The 20,858-nt window shown below is 39.7% G+C and overlaps 1 protein-coding gene across 7 annotated transcripts in view; it reads right to left on the reverse strand.

Moving 5' to 3' along the window:
* The window catches only part of LOC131065641 (protein SNOWY COTYLEDON 3), an 82,347-nt gene that overhangs the window by 21,124 nt on the left and 40,365 nt on the right, over positions 1-20,858 (reverse strand). For all 7 annotated transcript variants that reach the window (XM_058000214.2, XM_058000215.2, XM_058000210.2 and 4 more), the window contains exon 2: positions 19,150-20,692. In XM_058000214.2, the coding sequence (XP_057856197.1) occupies positions 19,150-20,548 (1,399 nt within the window). In that variant the 5' untranslated portion in view covers positions 20,549-20,692. The remainder of the gene's footprint in view (positions 1-19,149; positions 20,693-20,858) is intronic.

Below are 20,858 nucleotides of genomic sequence, written 5' to 3' on the forward strand. Positions count from 1 at the left end.
ATGCCAAGGCCGACAGGCCACTTGGCATTTTGTGCACTAGGTCGGCCCTAGAAGGGATCCAATCTAGCTACACAACAACACTCCCTCTTAGCTAGGGAGGATTCCTTTTGAATAACCAAGTCACATAGTGACTACCACCATGGTTACTCCCATGAATAATACGTTCACCATAGCTACTCCCAAAGGGTGAACAAGCACATCATGGAATTTCTTCCATGACACCCACCATACCTACTCGCAGAGGGTGAGCTCACCATGCCTACTCGCAAAGGGTGGAAGAGGGCTTTCACCTCAATCTTCTCTCAGAGAAGGGTGCATTACCACCATGCCTACTCGCAAAGGGTGGAACGAGGGCTCTAACCTCAGACTTCTCCCAGAGAAGAATGCATCTCCACCATGCCTACTCGTAAAGGGTGGATCCACCATGCCTACTCACCAAGAGATTGCACCTCGAACTTCTCCCTCACAAAGAAGAACTCATTAACAAGGGATTGCACCTCGAACTTCTCCCTTACAGAGAAGAACTCATTAACAAGGGCTTTCACCTCAAATTTCTCCATCACAGAGAAAAAATGCATTAACCAAATCTTCATGATGATGTAGCTTCCTCTAAAGCTGGAATGTCAGGCTTCCTCTGAAGCTGAAATGCCAGGCTCCCTCTGAAGCTGAAAAGTCATGCTTCCTCTGAAGCTAAAATGTCAAGCTCCCTCTGAAGTAGATATCAACCTTCTGATCTCTTCATCCAAGGTTACTTCTGACAATATGTCAAACTCCCTCTGAATGTTGATTCTTCCTCTGTGAAGAAATGCAAGCAATCTTCCTTCCTTGAATACAATCTCTGATTCGTCCTAGAAGAATTTCAGAGAGAGATAATGATAGTCAGGGGAAATGTCAATACATGATTCACTATTCAATGATGTAGCATGACTTCATGAAAAATTCATGAACATTATTCAAACATAAAGAGTACTTATCTTTTATAATTTTGCTCAGCAATGGAATTTCCATTCACTTGGATTGATCACACCGAAGCACCTAGTGATAATCTGATGGTTGCATGGCCTTTGGCCCTCACCATCACTCATCATCTGTCCACAATATCTGCTCCATGCATAGCTTAAGCATCATCTGAGGAAATGCCTTTAATACCATCCATAGCAAAGTGATGGACCAACCACATAAATGCAATAGAAATCCCCTGTAGCAAGGTGTGCCAGAATGCTAAGTTGCAGTGCCCATCCTAGGACAAATGTCAGATGATCTTCAAGAGCGACATAAGAACTCAAATAACTGGACCTTCAGTTGTAATATCATCTGATGCGTATGCAGGCTTCAGCGAAACGAATGCTTCATGTGACTCTCGAAGCTTCAAGGATGATGTGAGAGTTGTTGCAAGGCGTTATTGCACGGAGGCCTTCTCCACCATTCCTGATCGTTAGGTGCCTCCATTCGCTTTCGTCCCCATACGCACACATTTCACATTTGTGTACGGCTTAATGTGATCATCACAAAACTCGCAACTATGTTGTTGCTTGATCTCAACCTTCCATTACACTGAGCAGTCGATAGCACACGTACCGACTCGTGTCGCTTCGTTGAATCCTCGGGATGTTTGCTGCCATCTTGTCGATGTCTCTAGCCACGAGTGACGTGAAGCGAGCGATCTCTGTCACTTTCATTTGCTAGTAAAAGTTACGATCGCTAGATAGAATCCTCCACAACATGTTCTCCTCCCCGAATGAAGAATTTGAAAATAGAATGTTAAAAATGGACAGAGATGTCCATAGCGACTCCACTTACCGTTAGCATTTCGATACCAAGCTTGGCGACTTTCAACGCCAAGGCATCCGACCGAATCTGTCATTGAGCACTAACGACAAATCTATGGCGATCATCGGCACCTCAACGGTCATTACTCGCCACAAAGCATATGCGATGCTCACGTCTGAGTTGAGAGGCTCAGTAATCGACTTTTGCCTGCACTTAGATTTGATGCAAAGCAGGCAACAAACTAGGTGATAACCTTCTCTCACCCACAACTACTATGTCCAAATCAAGTTGTTTTGTTTGTTCAAGGTGTCAAACAACACACCTATCAAGTTCTCAACTCACACAACAATTTGTGTGACCGGATCCATAAAGGATTGTATCTTCCAGTACCGATGGGATGAAAACACTCTACCCTTGTGTGAATGGTAGACAATCTTTTGGTACCGGTGGGATGAAAACACTCTACCCTTGTGTGAATGGTAGACAATCTTTTGGTACCGGTGGGATGAAAACACTCTACCCTTGTGTGAATGGTAGACAATCTTCCCGTACCGATGGGATGAAAACCTATTGGATTTTGTCTATTGGTGGTCCAACCAACACAAAACATCCATAAGATCTGAGTGTCAAATGTGTTAGGGGGTACTTGTCTCACAACTGTCCTATTTGTCTAGTAGCCCTACAGGTTGAGTTCTCCACACACAACTTAATAAACTTTCAAAGGACAAGACAAGCTAAGAGCAGATTCAGATACCCTTTATCGAGTTACAAAACTCCCCAAAAGCTTAGACCCTAACCCCAAGTTTGAAAGGTCTATATCCTTACTGTCCTTCCAGACCTAATTAAGCCAATTAGGCCTAATTTACAAAGTAAGTACCCCTTGTATTAGTCCCCCGACTAAACCAACTCTTTTGCAAGGTGGGGTAAGGTGTCAAACCACCAAATCCAAGGATTCGGGACTTGATCCCATCTTCTTTGCCTACTGCAAGTGATTTTCACTTCTACCTTTCAGGCGGTCACATAGAGATGCCCGCCTAGGGTCAATTCAATCTCCTCGGGCTTGGAGCCTCCCTGCAAACCAACACCAAAATCTTATGGTACAATGGCCCCTCTAACATTTTCCGATAGGTTGTTTGGTCCTCTGGTGAAAATGTCAGATTAAGGGCATTTTTACAGTGAAACCCTAGGTGCTGGCAGGGTTTGTGACCAGTCCAAATAGGGTTTGATGGATCTCTACAACCCGATTATTACAAGACCTCAAACTTGATTCGAATGAAAGGTAAGAGACTTCCCTAACTCATCCAATTGGTTTCAGGCATCCACCAATCCGTACTAGTCAAAAATGAACATCAAACACGCAGAATTTCAGGAAACTCCAAGTATATTGTATTGCTCCAAAACTCCAAAACATCACCAATTTCAACAACTTCAACAACAACAACAACAACTCTGAAATCGATCCAAGTGGGCCTAATATAGCCTCCCTAATGGTTTCCAACCACTTTTCAAGCTTTGGAACCGTTGGAGGATTAGTTACCCCTTTTTACAACATTTTGCAATCACAACAAAAGTTGTCAACTTGCACTTTTCAAATTTGGCGACTCCAAGGTGCATTCGGCCTATTCCAAGGATTGGTCTAATGTTTCTAAGACCAATATTTATTGCCTGACTCATGCCTAGACTCCTACTGACCCACATGGTCATTTGTCCATGGTGGCTTATAAAATGCAACCATGACAATGCCTTACATCAATTGGGTCTTGTTGACTCACAAACCTATCAACCTACTACAAAAGATGTTAATGTGACAAGGTCATTACATTTTCACCTCATGGGTGATATTAGACTCTTTAGGCTTCATTTGTGTCTTTGGGTGCTCCTACACCAAGATTTCTCAGTCTGCAAAATAATTTAATGAACTCCCTCAAAAGCATAGGATCTACCTTCAAGCAGTTAGGCTCTATAGGAGGAACCCGCTCTGATACCATGTTGAGTTTATGGTATTGCTCGTTAACCACGGGCAAACATCAAATCTATTGCCTTCCCAACCATAGACGATAAGCTCTTATCATCACCCTCGAGCACTCCACATGTCCTTCATGTTATTGAATTCATCTCTATTGACAACCTTGCATATATATGAATCAATACCTCCTAATAGACCTGAAGTCGGCCATATACTTTTGGCGCCAAGGATAGGGTCAGAACTATATATTACAATGAGTCTCCCTTAGTTGCAAGTTACATTTAACTTAATCACAAGTTACACAAGTGGTTCACCCAAATAGGGCCAGCCCCAAATTAGACTCATACAACTGAGATATCCAAATGTCAAGGCCGACAGGCCACTCTGCATTTTGTGCACTAGGTCGGCCTAGAAGGGATCCGACCTAGCTACACAACAACAATTTCATACCTAGAATCGGCTTTATTTTCTAGCAATTCAGTAACTTAGGAACTGTGTAACTTTGTTGCAAATTAAGTTGCAACAACTACCGATTCCACATTATTTGCTTCTCATAAGAAGATGGCCAAGTCCAAACATGTGATCCTTGATTCTGTAAAAGATCATCTGATCTCTCACGTCATTAGAAATACCACTAGAAAAAATGTTTGATGCTCTAGTCACTCTATATCAAAGTGAGAACATCAATCAAAAAATGTTATCAAAAAATAACCTAAGAAAATGCAAACAAGCAAGATAGATACAAAAGCTCCTTACTCAATGAAGATTATTGAACTTTGAGATCAACTTGCAGCAATCAGAGAGGAAGTCAAGGGCAAATAACTAATACCCATCACATTAATGGGTTCTATTCTTCTTAGCAACCTTTTGTTAGTGGGATTTGTGCCTAGAAAAAGCATCCTAATTTTGAGAGGCTATGGGATGACTTCATCTAAAAGTTACAAGACACGCCGAGACTCTGCAAGTCTAGGAGACTCAACAGCCAAGTACTTGCCAAACTCATCGAGTCAAGGGAGTCCCAACCAGAGGACTCAATCACGGTGCTATTTGACATAAAGCAAAAAAGACATTAAGAAAAACAACTCACTCTACTTTTTGTGTCTTATATTTGCCCCCTACACCCTACTCGCAATGTCATTTCATTTTGAAGCCAAAGGAGAAGAAAAAAAAGAGAGTTTTAAGCCAAAATTGAATTGCATTTTAGAGAAACCAACAAGGAGATTGAGCAAAAATTGGTGGTTGAATCACATTTGAGCAGGTTTGTAGCTACCTTTGGTGCATCTAGAGGAGTCTACAAAGGATTGGAAAGAGCCACCATTGGTTTCAAGCAATATTTACGAGGTGAGTTTGTATTTTGATGGGTTTTTTTTTTTTAAACAAGAAATCCATTTCTTTTTTTCATTTTCCATTTTGTTTTAGTGGGACCAAAGAACAAATTTGTTGAACAAACTCTAGGTGTTTTTGTAAAACAATCTAGTTTTATAGTTGCAAACCCTAGAATTTTTTATGTTAGTTTAAAGGAAAGGTAACTTGTTTTCATTGCAAAAACACTTTTCAAGGGGGAGGCATTAATAGATTGAAATATCGTATTGCACATGGTATGTCGAGATGTTAATCCATGCAAACATGTGCCTACTAAGGTTAAGCGTGAAGTGCAAGTTCAATTAGAAACCTTTAAGCAGCAAAAACAACTAAAAAAGATGCAAAGAGAGAAGATGCCAATCATTGGTGGAACTGGAAAGTCTTCTTACATTCTTCCATTTCGTCCATTTTCAGGTGCTCATAAAGATAGTGCTAGTGCTGGAGGAAGTGGCAATGGTAGCAAAGGGCCTAGAGTTTGTGCATCTAGGTTAGAATCATATATTTTGCCATGCACGAATCACTCCATTCCACGCAGCCAGGTAATTTTTTTTGTTTGTTTTAAAATATATAGTTTGATTCTTTCACATGAATTTTTATATTTAGAAGTATGTCCAATTCAAATGTAATCTTTCCATTGTACAATACTTATTTTCTTTAATTTATTTGTGTTAGGTCTCCTTACTGGCAAAACATGGTTGATGTCATTATTGTTTGTGGTGCGGGGTTCAAAGCCCCTAATGATAAGGAGAAAAAGGGCCTCATATTGTCACAAAAGGTGGCTGATGTGAAAGCTACAATAGAGGTGCAGCGAGAGATATGGAGGAAGAAGGGTTGCAACATCATGACTGATGGTTGGATGGATAGAAGAAATAAAGAATTGTTATTTTTTCTTGTTTCTTCCTTAGGTAATTGTACTTCCTAAAATGCATTGATTTAGTGATTAATATTTTTTATTTATGCTTTAATAATCATTGATTTTGTTTCTTTCTCAAGTGGCACAATATTCATCATATCTATTGATGCTTCGCAAAACACAAAAATGCTAAATCCAAAGCTTTTTGAGGGAGTCTGGCTGAGGCAAGTGAGGCGAATGTGGTGCAAGTGGTTACAGATAATGCAGCAAATTATGTTGCCGCAAGTAGACTATTGATGGATAATCACCCATCATTGTTTAGGACTCCATATGTTGCTCATTGCTTTGATCTTATATTGGAGGATCTTGGCAAGATTCCATGGATCAAAGAATGTGTGGAGAGAGCAAAAAATATTTGTAAATTCATATAAAATCACACATGGTCTGTGATCTCCCAGCCTAAATGCTGCGGTGGTGCGGATTCCCGTTGGGCGTGTACACAAGGCTGGGACCCACCCATGATCGGGCAGCCACGTGTCCACGAGGAGCTTAGCCTGCGTTGGCACTCTGGTAGGACGGAAAACCCCACTCTTAATGCCACTAGGCGCCATTCACCACTAGTTTAGGCTTTTGGCATAGTGGTGGCCTCGCTTGGTATCAGAGCCGAGGTCTCGAGGTCGAGCCCTGCGGAGCGTGGTGGGCTGTGATCTCCCAACCTAAATGTTGCGGTGGTATGGATTCCCATTGGGCATGTACCCAAGGCTGGGACCCACCCATGATTGGGCAGCCACGTGTCCACCAGGGGTTGGCCTGTGTTGGCACTCTAATGGGATGGAAAACCCCACTCTTAACGCCACTGGGCACCATTCACCACTAGTCTAGGCTTTTGGCGTAGTGATGGCCTTGCTATTGAAATGTCCTTGACCAATTTGAACAGGTTATGTTCCAGAACTTTCAACAACAACGCACTCAAACTAAAATAAATTTCTCAATCATAAAACTGAATTCAATATAATTTAAATTTCACATTGCCCAATCATCGTTAAACAAATAGACAGTTTGCATAAAGAGAAAACTCACAGAACTTGGAATCATTGCTTTCAAATTTATTATTAGAGAGTTTCAGATTTACAGCTTATCTAGGACATCGATTTTATATTTAGTGTTGACCAAGCTTTACTTACAGGAAAACCAAATCGTGCCAGACTTGCCACATTACATCATGGTTTTCAGGAATTATCTCCGTTAACCAAAACTATGCTCTTGGAAGAGGAATGACGGCTACAGGAGTGTGCTCACGCAGAATTCTCAGAACTATCTATAACTAGCTTGACTTTAGGAAGACTCTGACTTTTCCCTGTCGAAGACACAGGCAAAGGCAGATAGAATCTCATAGCTACAGGCTACCTGAGATAGAGTTACAGTACTTAGCAGACTATCTTTTCCTATGATCGCTCCACGATTCTGCCCTTCAAAATCTCCCTGCGAGTTCAATAATTATTAAGGAAAATGTAATTAATCACTCCACTTGCGATGCCAGTAATCAATAAACACCAGCGTAGGGTTCAGCATCCCACCTGGTGGAGGCTTATGGGGATTTCGTCCCACAAGACCAGCGTGCACAAAGGCTCTTTACCAATTCCAGCATACTCCAACCAAAGACGGACACCAATATATAGCTTCCTGTGCCGAGTTAGAGCCACCGACCCAAAGTCGGCTGGGCAAGGAAAATTATTAATTTTAAATAAAACAACAAAGTCGGCCAAACTCATGATTCGAAATTTAAACAATTTCATGTGTTTAAAATTCCCATCTTATTTTTTAAAAAAACTAGAAAAACAGAAAAGATGAGGATGTTAAGAAACACTGCTAGGCCTCACGGCCCCTCCCCTACATCGGGTTCATCACATGGTCCTCAACTTAATTAGGCAATTCATAGGGCAGGAGTTGGCTCGTCATAAGACTAACCTGGTTTGCAACCAATTTCATCACATTACAATCCATGCTTCAGGCAAAGGGAGCTTTGATGAGGAGTAGACTTCATCGTCATATGCTAAGATCAATGTAGAGGTTGATGTGGCAGACTGGATTTTTTATGAGCAAGGCTTCTGAGTACCAATTGCAGAGATCATACAGATAAATCTAATTCCACATAATATTTCTATTCATATTTTTCTTTTATTTGCTTATTTTTGTTCACATTTAATTATGTTAATGTTTTACAATAATTGCAGTTCACAGAGCCTTTAGTGGTTCTCCTATGAGTTGCTAGTAAGGAGAAGCCAACAATGGGCTACATATATGAGAGCACAGATAGGGCCAAGAAGGCCATTAGATCCATTTATGCAAAAGTTGAGAATAAGTATCACCCCATTTGGGAAATCATTGATAGACAATGGCACCTCCAGCTTCACAAGCCCCTACATACAACTACATATTTCTTCAATCCAACATTCTAATTCCGCCCTGATAGTGGCAACTTGTCTAAGCTGCAAGGAGATCCTGTGAGAGTTCTAGTAAATGATAGAGGCAACTTGTCTAAGCTTTGGCACAAAAGACTAGGTCACGTGTGCTATGGAGTGTTCCCACTTGGAGAACATGGTGCAGGTATCGCCTGAAATCAACATTGAGAAAAAAGGAGTTTGGAAGGTTTGTGCACTCGGCAAGCATGTGAAGGCTACTTTTCCTAGCAGTGAGCATAGATCAAGGGAGATTCTTGATCTAATCCATTTAGATGTATACAGACTCATGTCTTCAGCATTCTTAACATTTACTATGTATCTTTTATTGACAATTCCTCAAGGAAATCCTGGATTCATGAAGAACAAGAATGAGGTCTTTATGAAGTTTCAAGGGCCCTTGTAGAAAATCACACAAAAAAAAAAGATTAAGATATTAAGGTTTGACAATGGAGGAATAACTCCAAAGAGTTTGACAGTTTTTGCAAGGGACTAGGAATTACGAGGGAGTTGACAGTGCCCTACAATCCTCTATAAAATGGGGTTGCAAAGTACAACAATAGGTCCATCATAGAGATAGCTATATCTATGATCCATGATCTAGATCCACCGATGTATCTTTGGGAAGAAGCATGCCTAACAGCTGTCTATATTTTAAACAGGTGTTCTCACAAAGTGACAAAGGACAAGACACCAAAGGAAGCATTCACAAGTAAGAAACCTCAGAAAGCACATCGTCATGTTTTCAATTTTTCCAATTTATAATCATATCCCTGATGAGAAAAGGACAAGGTTGGAACCTTATAGTTTGAAGGGTATCTTTGTAGGATACGGAGAAACCTTGAAAGCTTACAAAATCTACGTTCCATCTCAGCAGAAGATAGTTGCAAACAGAGATGTCAAGTTTGACAAGATGCATGTTCCTCAAAATCTCAAGAACCTCCAACAGTGATTGAAGATTTAAAAGAACATGCTGCTCAAAAATCGATCTGCTGAAATCAGAAAAATTAGATTCAAATCAGCAAGTTTCCAAAGGTGTTGAGGGTGCCTCTCTTCCATCCAGTTCAGCTAGAAAGCCTAAGTGGTTCACACAGACATTACAGGAGACACAGAAGGAAGCTGGAACTCCTGCCTTCCATTCAAGTAAGTAATCCTCTCAAGATATTTCAAAATTATGTGGGTCGAGTGTCATCCATCATTAAGGTGTAGCCTTCTAGTTTTAAGGAGGCAGCAGGTTAACAAGTTTGGCAGGATGCCATGATGAAGGAATACAACTCCATAATGAAGAATGATGTGTGGGAGATAATAGCTCAACCAGAAGGAAAATCAGTGATTGCCTCTAAGTGGTTATACAAGATCAAGCATGCAGCATATGGCAGCAGAGAAAAATTCGAAGCTCGATTTGTGGCTAGACAGTTTCCCAAGAAAGAGGGAATTGACTATGAGGAGACTCTTGCCCCAATTGCCAGGTATATCCCTATCAGATTCATCATGTCTTTAGCAGCAATCTTTGATTGGTACTTATATCAAATGGATGTGAAAACATTTCTTGATGGGTTGATTGAGAAGAAGTGTACATAAATCAGCCTGTGATGAACCCGTGAAAGATGAGGCCACCTGGCTTGGATGGCAATATTGGTTGCCAACTGTGCAAGTTTGTCTCCTTCCAGAAAAATCAGAAGAAGAAATCAGATTCATGCCACCTGTTAGTCTTATCCTTTGTAGGAAAAAAGAACCAGATTTGGTCTGGAATCTTCTATTAGAACCATCGACTTCTTGAAGAAGCCTAGTTTTGTTTTGTAGTGGCAGTTGTATCCATTTTGTCTTGTAGTGACAGCTGTATCCTAGAAGGGAAATTAGATCTATTTTGTCTTTAGCATCAAACCGCCCTAGGATTTCTCTTTGGCAGCTATGTGCCAACTGTCTGCAGCTATTTGTGAACCAGAAGCTTCTACCAACTTCAGCCAACTCGTTGCTAACTGTGGTTGGCCTCTTTACCGATTGGCATCCCTTCATTGAAGGCAATCAGATTGTTTACTGCCTTGCACTACAAGTTAATGTACTGCCTGAAGTGGGTATATATTGAAGACTCTACTTTGTCTTTTGGTATGGTCAATATTTGGGTCTTGGGACGGAACCCCCAAGAGGTCAGCACTGCTGCTGTGTGTTGCTATTTGAGCTCTATATGGTCTTGAGATGAAACCCTCAAGAGCGTGTGTTGCTGTTTGAATTCTATATTGTGTTCTATGTAAGCTGAAAGCTCAAATTACTGTTGTAAAGAAATTCTATATCAGTTCAATAGCAAATATATTCCTGATTTTGCAGTTCCCAAGTTGAAACGTGTTTATTGATGCTATAAATCTGTGTAAGCACTAAAAATCTGAATGTTCTATAAGCAATTTTGAGCTCCTTATAGTGTGTATTAATTTCCTAAACCAGTCTGAATCTATATTGTGTAACCAGTTTGTTTCTTCGAATTTAACAGTTTAAGTAAGTAAAAATCTGAATGTTCTATAAGCAATTTTGGGCTCCTTATAGTGTGTATTAATTTCCTAAACCAGTCTGAATCTATATTGTGCAACCAGTTTGTTTCTTTGAATTTAACAGTTTAAGTACAAAGATTTAGATCATACAGACCTTAAGGTCCTTACACAGCCGAGGGGCTTTGAGGTGCATGAGCGTGAGACTCATATTGCAGATTGCAAAAGGCCCTTTATGGTCTGAAACAGGTACTTTGTGCATGGTACTCTAGGATTGATGAATATTTTTCAAATTTGGGTTTTACCAAGACCAATGCAGATTCCAATCTTTACTATTTGATTGATCATTCTAAATTGCTTGTTTCAGTCCTGCACGTACAATATTTAATACTTTTAAGAAGTTCAAAGAAATTCATAGAATGGTGCTTTACGAATTGTTTCCTGGTAAATAGACTTCTGTAGCACTCAATTCAACAGAAGCAAAATATAAGGAACCCACTTCTGCTAGTTGTGAAGCCATCTAGCTTCAGAAGTTACTAGCCGAGCTGACAGATTGTACTTTAGACACTACCGTGATTTACTATGGCAATCAGAGTCGTATAAGACACTCTGAAAACCCAGTATTTCATGATCACTCCTGTTGAAAATGTAGCTAGGTCGTATCCCTTGATTGGGTCAACCTAGCTTGGTAAATTTTAGATGTGGCCTTCGACCTTAAAATTTATTGTGTAATTTGTAAAGGGTTATCGGTTAGGTCCTAACCTATGTAACTTGTTGTTATAAATGGGTTGACCCCATAATGTAACTTGTGACCATTGGAGATTGGTCCCGCCTAGGCACATAAAACACTCAAAGGGCAAACACAACTGTAACGTGTGGAAGCATGGACCTATTCATGTAACTTAAACTAAAAGCATTATATTTTGGCGCCAAAGTCCTTAGCCGACTAAGGCAAGATATAATGCTTGTACCTCCTATATAATCAATGGATTGTAATCCATTTCATAGACAATAATGTGCACTTGATCAGCGAATACCACTCTGCCAGCGAATTCAATGTTGAAGTCAGCAAATATTCTCCAAGAGTCAGCTAACACATTCTGAGTGACAGCGAATTCACATTCTTGTAAATCAGCAGACTTCTGATCCAAGAAGCTATCCTCTTGCTGTGCGAACTATATCAGACTGATCTACCCTAAGGTCTGCCCTACATCTGATTGGAGATTCAGTCAAGTTCAAATCAGAACTTGTGATTCAGATAAGTCAATTCTGTCATGCCCTAGGTGGGCGAATTTGTATTTGATTATCTTTTGACATTAATCTAATCAGATCTGAGATCTTTGGTTGCTGGGTTTTTTCTCCAAGAGGGAGGTTTTCCCAGGGTACATGTGTGTTATGCATATGAATTACTTTGCATTCTGATTTTCTGTTCTATACTGCTAATCTGATTGCTAAAATAACATGGTATCAGAGCACTAGGTTCGTATAGAGGTTGTGATCAGATTTGTGCTCATATCTAACCTGTTGTTGAAAGGTTTAGTCCTCATGGCTTCTTATATCAGGGTTGAAGATAGGTTGGAAGGTTTCACAAATTACTCCTCTTGGAAGGTCAAGATAATGATGGCATTGAATGATCTTGCTGAATATGTTGGCAAGAATGCTAAAGAACCTGAGGATGAAAGTGAGAAAGAAGATTGGAAGAAGAAGGACTTCCAAGCTCAAAGGATAATAATAGACTCTGTCAAAAATCACTTGGTGCCATCCATCTCCATGAAGAAGACCGCTAGGGAGATGTTCATCACATTGGAAAAGATGTACGAAGTCAACAATACCAGCTACATACTTGCTTTAAGGAATCAGCTCTTTTACATCAAATTAGAGAAAGAAGAACCTGTTGCTGCTTACTTCATGAGAATCTCTGAGCTAAGAGATCAGCTTGCTACCGTTGGGAAGAGCGTTGAAGACAATGATTTATCTATGACTGCCCTAAATGGTCTTCCTCCCTCTTGGGAACCGTTTGTTCAAGGAATCAGTGCCAGAGTTGAGCTTCCTAAGTTTGATCAATTAATGGGAGATTGCATTCAAGAAGAGTCACGGCTGGCTGCAAAAGGAAAAATTAAGAACCCTTATGATGAGCAACATGTCCTCTTGGCTAAGAAGGAAGGCAGCCATTGGAAGAAGAATGATCTCAAGAGAAATAGAGATTTCAGCTCTTCTACCCCTCATTCAAGGAAGAGACCAAGAGACTTATCTCACATCCGATGCTTCCGATGCAACAAGCTTGGCCACTTTGCAAAGGACTATCAAATTCAGGACAAACAAGAAGATGCAAACATAAATGAAGTATCAAATCCCCACAATCGTGAAGATTTCCTCTTTTGATCTATTGGTTTGTGATCCATTCCATCCCTAAGTTAAAACTTCTGATCTTGTTGTTTTATTTCAGTAATGATGTATTGGAAACTAACCCTTACAGCTGTTCTAGAAGGAAAATTTTCAGGTCCTCAAGCACAATCCAAGAAGGCCCACTTCAGCTCATGCCATCGGATCTAGATTTGAAAGTCTACTCAAACTTTCAAACCTTCTCTTTATTAAGGATACAAATTGATAAATTCTATTTTAGATTGATTCCAACTTTAAGTCAGGAAATTTGTTGTGGATTTATCATCTAGATAGGGTTTTAGAGGGAGTCTCATGATACTGTCAAAATACCTTATTTCAGTAAATCTTATTGCTGGTTTTCTAAACTTTGTGTTTCAGCTCTAATGATGGATTTAATAAGAATATGTCTAATGTATGATGTCTACTTGATTATAGCAAAGTTATTTCCTTTTGGAATTGATAATATATATCTAATATTCCTTGTCTATTGCAAAATGTTTTTTATGATGATACTAACCATGATACACTAGGTGTATCATCCACCCTCTGCAGAGTGCAAGGTGGGACCATCCCCTGTGGAGTGCAAGGTGGCAATGCTCGCTCACCCTCTGCGGAGTGCAAGGTGAGTCCACCCTCTGCGGAGTGCAAGGTGGCAGTTCTCTCTCACCGTTTGCGGAGTGCAAGGTGAGTCCACCCTCTGCGGAGTGCAAGGTGGCGGTTATTTCTCACCGTAGATCCCAAACTCGCCACGAGTCGTGCGAGTTATCCGAGTCGCCGAGCTGAGCAGACCTTGCCGAGTTTTTATGACTCGGGCCGAGTCATAGAATATGATATATAATTTCATATATATATATAATTGTAAAAGTATATAATTTCAAGATTTTGCCGAGTTGTAGCCGAGTCACGAGTCGAGTTGGCCTTGCTGAGTCCGAGCCAAGTCCGAGTCTGGGAACTTTGTTTCTCACCCCCTGCAAAGTGCAAGGTGAGTTCACCCTCTGCAAAGTGCAAGGTGAGTTCACCCTCTGCAGTGTGCAAGGTGACAAGTTGTCCTTCTCTGTGAAGAAGCTTATGTATCCTCTACGGTTGTGCATGATTTATGTTGTATGGTTATATGTATCTTTGAGTATTAATTATTGCAAGTGTGCATAATGGATATCATGGAAGGAATCCATGAATGTATTCTTTGAATCCATCCTCTGCGGATGTGCATGATGGATATCATGAAAGAAGTTCATGATGTGTATTTGTGTATTCATTTCCTGCAGGTATGCATGATGAATATCATGGAAGAAGTACATGATGTATATTGAATTCATCTTCTATGAGAATGCATGGTGGAAAGAGTCCATGAAGCATGGTCACGATGTAACTTGATTAATCAAAGGGATCCTCCCTAGCTAAGAGGGAGTGTTGAAAATGTAGTTAGGTCGTATCCCTTGATTGGTCGACCTAGCTTGGTAAATTTTAGATGTGGCCTTCGGCCTTAAAATTTATTGTGTAATTTGTAAAGGGTTATTGGTTAGGTCCTAACCTATGTACCTTGTGGTTATAAATGGGTTTGACCCCATAATGTAACTTGTGACCATTGGACATTGGTCCTGCCTAGGCACATAAAACACTCAAAGCGCAAACACAAATGTAACGTGTGGAAGCATGGACCTATTCATGTAACTTAAATTAAAAGCATTATATTTTGGCGCCAAAGTCCTTAGCCGACTAAGGCAAGATATAATGCTTGTACCTCCTATATAATCAATGGATTGTAATCCATTTCATAGACAATAATGTGCACTTGATCAGCAAATACCACTCTGCCAGCGAATTCAATGTTGAAGTCAGCGAATATTCTCCAAGAGTCAGCTAACACATTCTGAATGACAGCAAATTCACATTCTTGTAAATCGGCAGACTTCTGATCCAAAAAGCTATCCTCTTGCTGTGTGAACTATATCAGACTGATCTGCCCTATGGTCTGCCCTACATCTGATTGGAGATTCAGTCAAGTTCAAATCAGAACTTGTGATTCAGATAAGTCAATTCTGTCATGCCCTAGGTGGGCGAATTTGTATTTGATTATCTTCTGACATTAATCTAATCAGATCTGAGATCTTTGGTTGCTGGGTTTTTCCTCCAAGAGGGAGGTTTTCCCAGGGTACATGTGTGTTATGCATATGAATTACTTTGCATTCTGATTTTCTGTTCTATACTGCTAATCTGATTGCTAAAATTAACAACTCCAAGCATATTGAGATTAGATACCACTTCATCAAAGACAAGGTTCAAAACAGCGCAGTGGTTCTGCAATGCATTCCAACAGATCAAAAAGTCACTGATATCTTGACTAAGCCCCTTTCAAAAGGAAAAGGGATAGTCAGAGAACGAATTGGTGTGACAGAGAATACTTTCCTTGATAAGAGAAAGTGTTAGAATATGTATCTCAAAATAAGTTTCTCAGCAGTTCCAGTTAGGCACCAGCTTTAGAATCTTTTAAATAAAGACTTTAGTTCAATTCCTGTGCAAAGTCTCCTATGTACTGGCTGCAGTTAACTAAGTCAGTCTTCTTGGAGTGCAGCAATTAATCTTCTTCAGATGCTGGAGTTAACTAAGACTGAGTTTCAAGTCTTAATTTAGTAGCTTTAGGATAAGATTCAGTTCTATTTTAAGCACTGAGTTTTAGTAAAGTGAAATCTTTGGTTTAGTCTTCCTTTAGAAATAGGGCAAACAGTCCAAAAGAAGCTGAACTGTCTATAGAGCACACTAACTCATCTGTTCATGCAGATTTAGAAGTTTAGTCCGACTGTTGTTAAATTCCATGTACACCCTTTATCAGATCTATAAATTGAGAGGGCAGAAATACAATTTGCAGAGAGGCTCTTTTATTTATTTTTCAGTAGCAGAATTTAGTTCCAGATCTGCTGAAAATCGGAGATAATGGTTTAGTGGTCATTTATTGATTTTAATTTTTTTTCTATTATATGTGTAAAGAGTCAAATTAAATCGGAAGTTGTTTAGAAAGGTTTAATTTCCAGTGATATTTTTTTGTAGGAATTACATTGAAATGCAGAGTTTGTTTACCATGATTTAGAAAACGTATCAGTTCTTGCATTGTGGGTTGAACTATAAAAAGACTTTAGTCCTCCGCAGAACAGTTCAAAGCAAGTAAATTATTGATATGTAAGACAAATAAAGGCTCGGATAGAAGCTAAGCAAACCTAGGAAAATTCAGTAGAAGAAATGCCTGAAAATTTTAGAATTTTGGGTGAGGATATGTTCAAAAGATTAGAGGTTCTTGAAGCTAGATTACATGAGAATCAAGTCTCTGCAAATCGAATTGGAAAAATTAACAGGGTTGGAAATGTAATCCACATTCCTATAATGGAGTCTCCTGGTAACTAAAATTAAAAGTACTTAGGGAATTAAGACTTGAATCATTGGAATGTTGATATGGAAGCATAAATCAAGAGAGCAAAGCAGAGTTTCTCCAAGTTCCAGGGACGAGGAAGATGGGGGCGTGGTTTTGGAGATGGCAAACATATTCACAGATTTCAGAAAAAACAAGAGAGGTGGGGAGGCTGCAGCTATCAAAAAGTTATAGTTCTCATAGATACAAACTAAATATTCATAAAAGAAATATACAATCTTTGTTTCTGATTATCAAATTAGAAAGAATAATTCCCCAAATTTCATGTCATTTTACTTGTGTGTACTTGGAATGATTTCATGCCCTTTCCAATTCGTTTTACCAAATAAACATTTATGAAAGAAAACTACAGTTTTTGTCCAGACTTTTCTATCATCCCTGAAGACAAGGAAGCTTTCTTCACTAAGGAAATTTGATTTAACAATGTCAACCAAAGACCAGATAAATGAACAAAATAAAGGTAATATTTAGAACGTCCACCACCTTTGAAGGGTTAGATTTTCAATGGTGTAATTTATTCATATTAATAGTTTATGAAATTGACCTACATGGCACAGTGATGACTAAAACCTTTGCAACTTTGCATACATCTTTAACATTGTGCATTCAGTTTTTACTTTTTACAATTTAGAGAAAACAATAATATTTAGAATGTCCGCCACCTTAAAAGGGTTAGGTTTTCAATGGTAAAATTCATATTAATAGTTTATGAAATTGACCAACATAGCACAGTGATGATTAAAAACTTGGCAACTTTGCATACATCTTTAACATCACACATTCAGTTTTTACTTTTTACTGTTTAGTGAAAACAAGTTCACGAGAAATGAAACTTATGGTCTCAAATACTAAGGTGGCCAAACTCCTTTAAGTGTTGCAAAGGGAAATGATGGTGAGTCAACTGTGATTGCTGCTATACCATCTGCAACAATTTCTTGAGCTCCAGGATCTTAGAGATGACCATAGTAATATTATTCTCCTCATATTTGTCACATTTGCAAATTTGGAAGATAATGGCTTAGCTTAGTCAAGTCAGCTAAACGAGAAAAATTGGGGAGTGATTCCGCAAAATCGACACAAAACTTGGTTGGCCCAAAAGATAAGAGGAAAAAAACCTTAATTGACTCAGTTTTATTTTATAATATTTGCACAGACAGTCTTCCTAGATGTTTTTTAAGTGTTCTTTTTATTCAAATGTAAGGCATCCAAGGACGACTTGTCACCCCTAGGACAATCAAGCTGGCAGGGAATCCATGGACATTTTGTTTTATGGGGCATGTTGCCATCTGACAAGGACAACCCTGTTTATTTTTCCCAGATAGGTATATTGAGAGAATCGATGCCAGGATGTTAGTAGGAACAGTGGGATAAAGATGGCAACTCTACAATGTGAAAAATTTATAGCGACCAGTTTCACAAAGAATTCCATAAATTAATAAAAACTTGAAACAGAAAATGATTAATCGGGGGAAGCAGAAGATCCAAACATGGAACAAAATGTTGAAGAATATAAATGACAAGTTCAGTGGGAATGAAAGATCATTTGGCAGTGATATCAAATAGTAAAGAGGGATGGACCACTTACAAAAGAAGAGAAGAATGTGAAGGAGAGCCAAAAGATTGACCCTGTGATTGGACAATGAAAAAAATACCTTGAAACAAAATTTAATTAGAATCAGATGGTAATAAAGAAAAATGAAGTGTGTAAAACAATAAAAACAAGTTCTCATTACAAGTAGATAATCAGGTAACTAAAGTTATCATAGGTCAAAAAGTTAAAATGATGAAGTGGAAGACAAGCAATATAATTTGAAGTCTGAGAAGTGTAAAATCGAGGTGTACATGATCTGGAAATAACCATCCAGATTGACAAGAAAAAGCATAAAGACAAATATATCAGACAACCAACAAAACATAAGAACACAAATAAGAGTCAATGACATAAAATAACATCAACGGAAAAGGTGGCTGGTTGACTGATGCTAAGGAAGAGTTGTTAGGTAGCTTGTGAATCTCTTCAGGAGAAGAAACTTGTCAATGTGGCTTTCAAAGTGAGTACAAATGAACAGTGATGGAGATAAGAAGAGTAATGTAATGCATAGCATCCCTAATGATACCATTAATTTCGTAGTGCTAGCCAAGGTTGATTTTTATATAGTGAGGTTGAAATGTCATATGGTTTAACAGAACAATGTATTGTTCAATTAAAAAAGGAGCATTTAGGAAATATTCTGTCTTTGAATAATTGTATTGTTCCTCGGGTTGTTTCAATTCTAGTATCTTGCAGTTTTTAGCTGCAACATAGCAGGATCATGTATTGTTCAATTAAAAAAGGAGCATTTAGGAAATATTCTGTCTTTGAATAATTGTATTGTTCCTCGGGTTGTTTCAATTCCAGTATCTTGCAGTTTTTAGCTGCAACATAGCAGGATAATATGCTGAATATATAATTTTACCTGGAGAGATGGGATGCTGTGCTCCAGCAAATGGTGATGACACCTGGGGTCGATTTGCAAACCGTGGGGATGCCATTGCCCTTTCTGGTCCATTGATAACTGAACCAGTTGATGGTATAACTTTTAATCGTGCTGCTGACTTCAGGAACCCAGATGTTAAATCGGAATCTGGCAACGACGAGCGCAGCCCAGAAGATCGATGTAATCTATTATTAGTCTCCTGCCAAAACCGAGCAGGCACAGTAGTACCTCTTCTTGTGCTGACATTGCCTCCAGAACCACTTCTATGATTAGAACCAACAGCTTCTTGAACTACAGAATTGCCACCAGAGGAAACACTCTCAGTGTCATCAGAGGCAATGTCACATGGTGTCATTGTAGTAGAAGTGCAAACAGAAGAAGGTGATAGTTCTACTTCTTGAGATGGTCGTACAGTGTGATTAGATTCATCTGATTTACCCGAATCGGAAGTCTCTGTGAAACGGCGATCAATTCCTTTTGATGGACTCCTGAGTCTTCCATCGAAAGAAACCCGCCTGGAAGCTGTAGACGCCCCACTCTCAACAGGACCCTCGTTAATGGACCGCTGAAAAGCCCTATTTACAGCAGCAGACCTGGGAGTTCTTGTTGTACCCAATGTAGACTGACCCTGCAATAGAAGAGAAGAAGCCCTGCTTGTTCTATCTGTAAGATCCACACTTCTAGTCATAGTATTTATCACCTTTGTACTGCTTTTCCCTGGCCAGCGCTGCTGATCTGGTTTTGAATGTGAATTATCCACAGGCCTAGCATTTTCAGTTTCCCTGCTGGGTCTGCGGGGGGTTCTCTTCCTCTCAGGAGTCCCCTTCCTCTCAGGAGTCCCCTTCCTCTCTGGCGTCCCCTTTCTTTGTAAATGTGTAGCTGAATCCCCTGTTTTCTGAACAACATTTGCAGCAGGCTTTAGTGTATGATCCCTGGTAGAGATCGAATCCCTCTGCATGGATACTGATAAACTTCGAGTTGAAGGCCATAGGAGGCCCTCTGGACCCCGCCCTTGTGTGCGCTTGGCTGCCTCAACGAGTCCATTGGCAGCTCTAGAGTCGGAAGTCGGTAATGGAGATGGCCGTCTTCTCTCAGCTGACTGCGCTCTTTTTAAAGAAGAAGTAGGTTCTGGTGTTGTAATATTCCGACCTAACGTGGGTAAGGGAGATGGGCATCTTCTGGAAGAAGCTGGGGGAACCGCAGAGTAGGACGTTGTGGCGGTCTTATACCGGGATGTCACTTCCCTGTTCTTGGGCTTGCGAGGAATTCCATTATTTTTCTCGGACAAGGCTAATGGGGCTCGCCCATTCTCCTCCAATTTATGTTGCTGGTGTTGCTGCTGAACCTCAGAAGCCGCAGCGGAATATGCCGCTACCATGATCAGCTGTCAAACCATGCTCCTCCTGGCCGCATAACTACCTACCCCTCACATCACAGATCATTATCTTTATCCTGTCAAACCCTCATCAGACCTTCTGCAATTCAATTTAGACTGATCTTAAGGTTTCCAATGTTGTCGAACCTGCATCCATAAAGACAAAACGAAATTATATTTAGGTCAATGGAACCGTGAAATATAAACTTCGAACGCACTGGAGAAAAACATATCTATGACATCAAAAACAGAAAAAATTGGCGTCAAAAATATTCCCAAAATGCCCAAATCTGCAAATGGTATCTGAAAGCTA

This window comes from Cryptomeria japonica, chromosome 3 (assembly GCF_030272615.1).
Source record: "Cryptomeria japonica chromosome 3, Sugi_1.0, whole genome shotgun sequence".
NCBI lineage: Eukaryota > Viridiplantae > Streptophyta > Pinopsida > Cupressales > Cupressaceae > Cryptomeria > Cryptomeria japonica.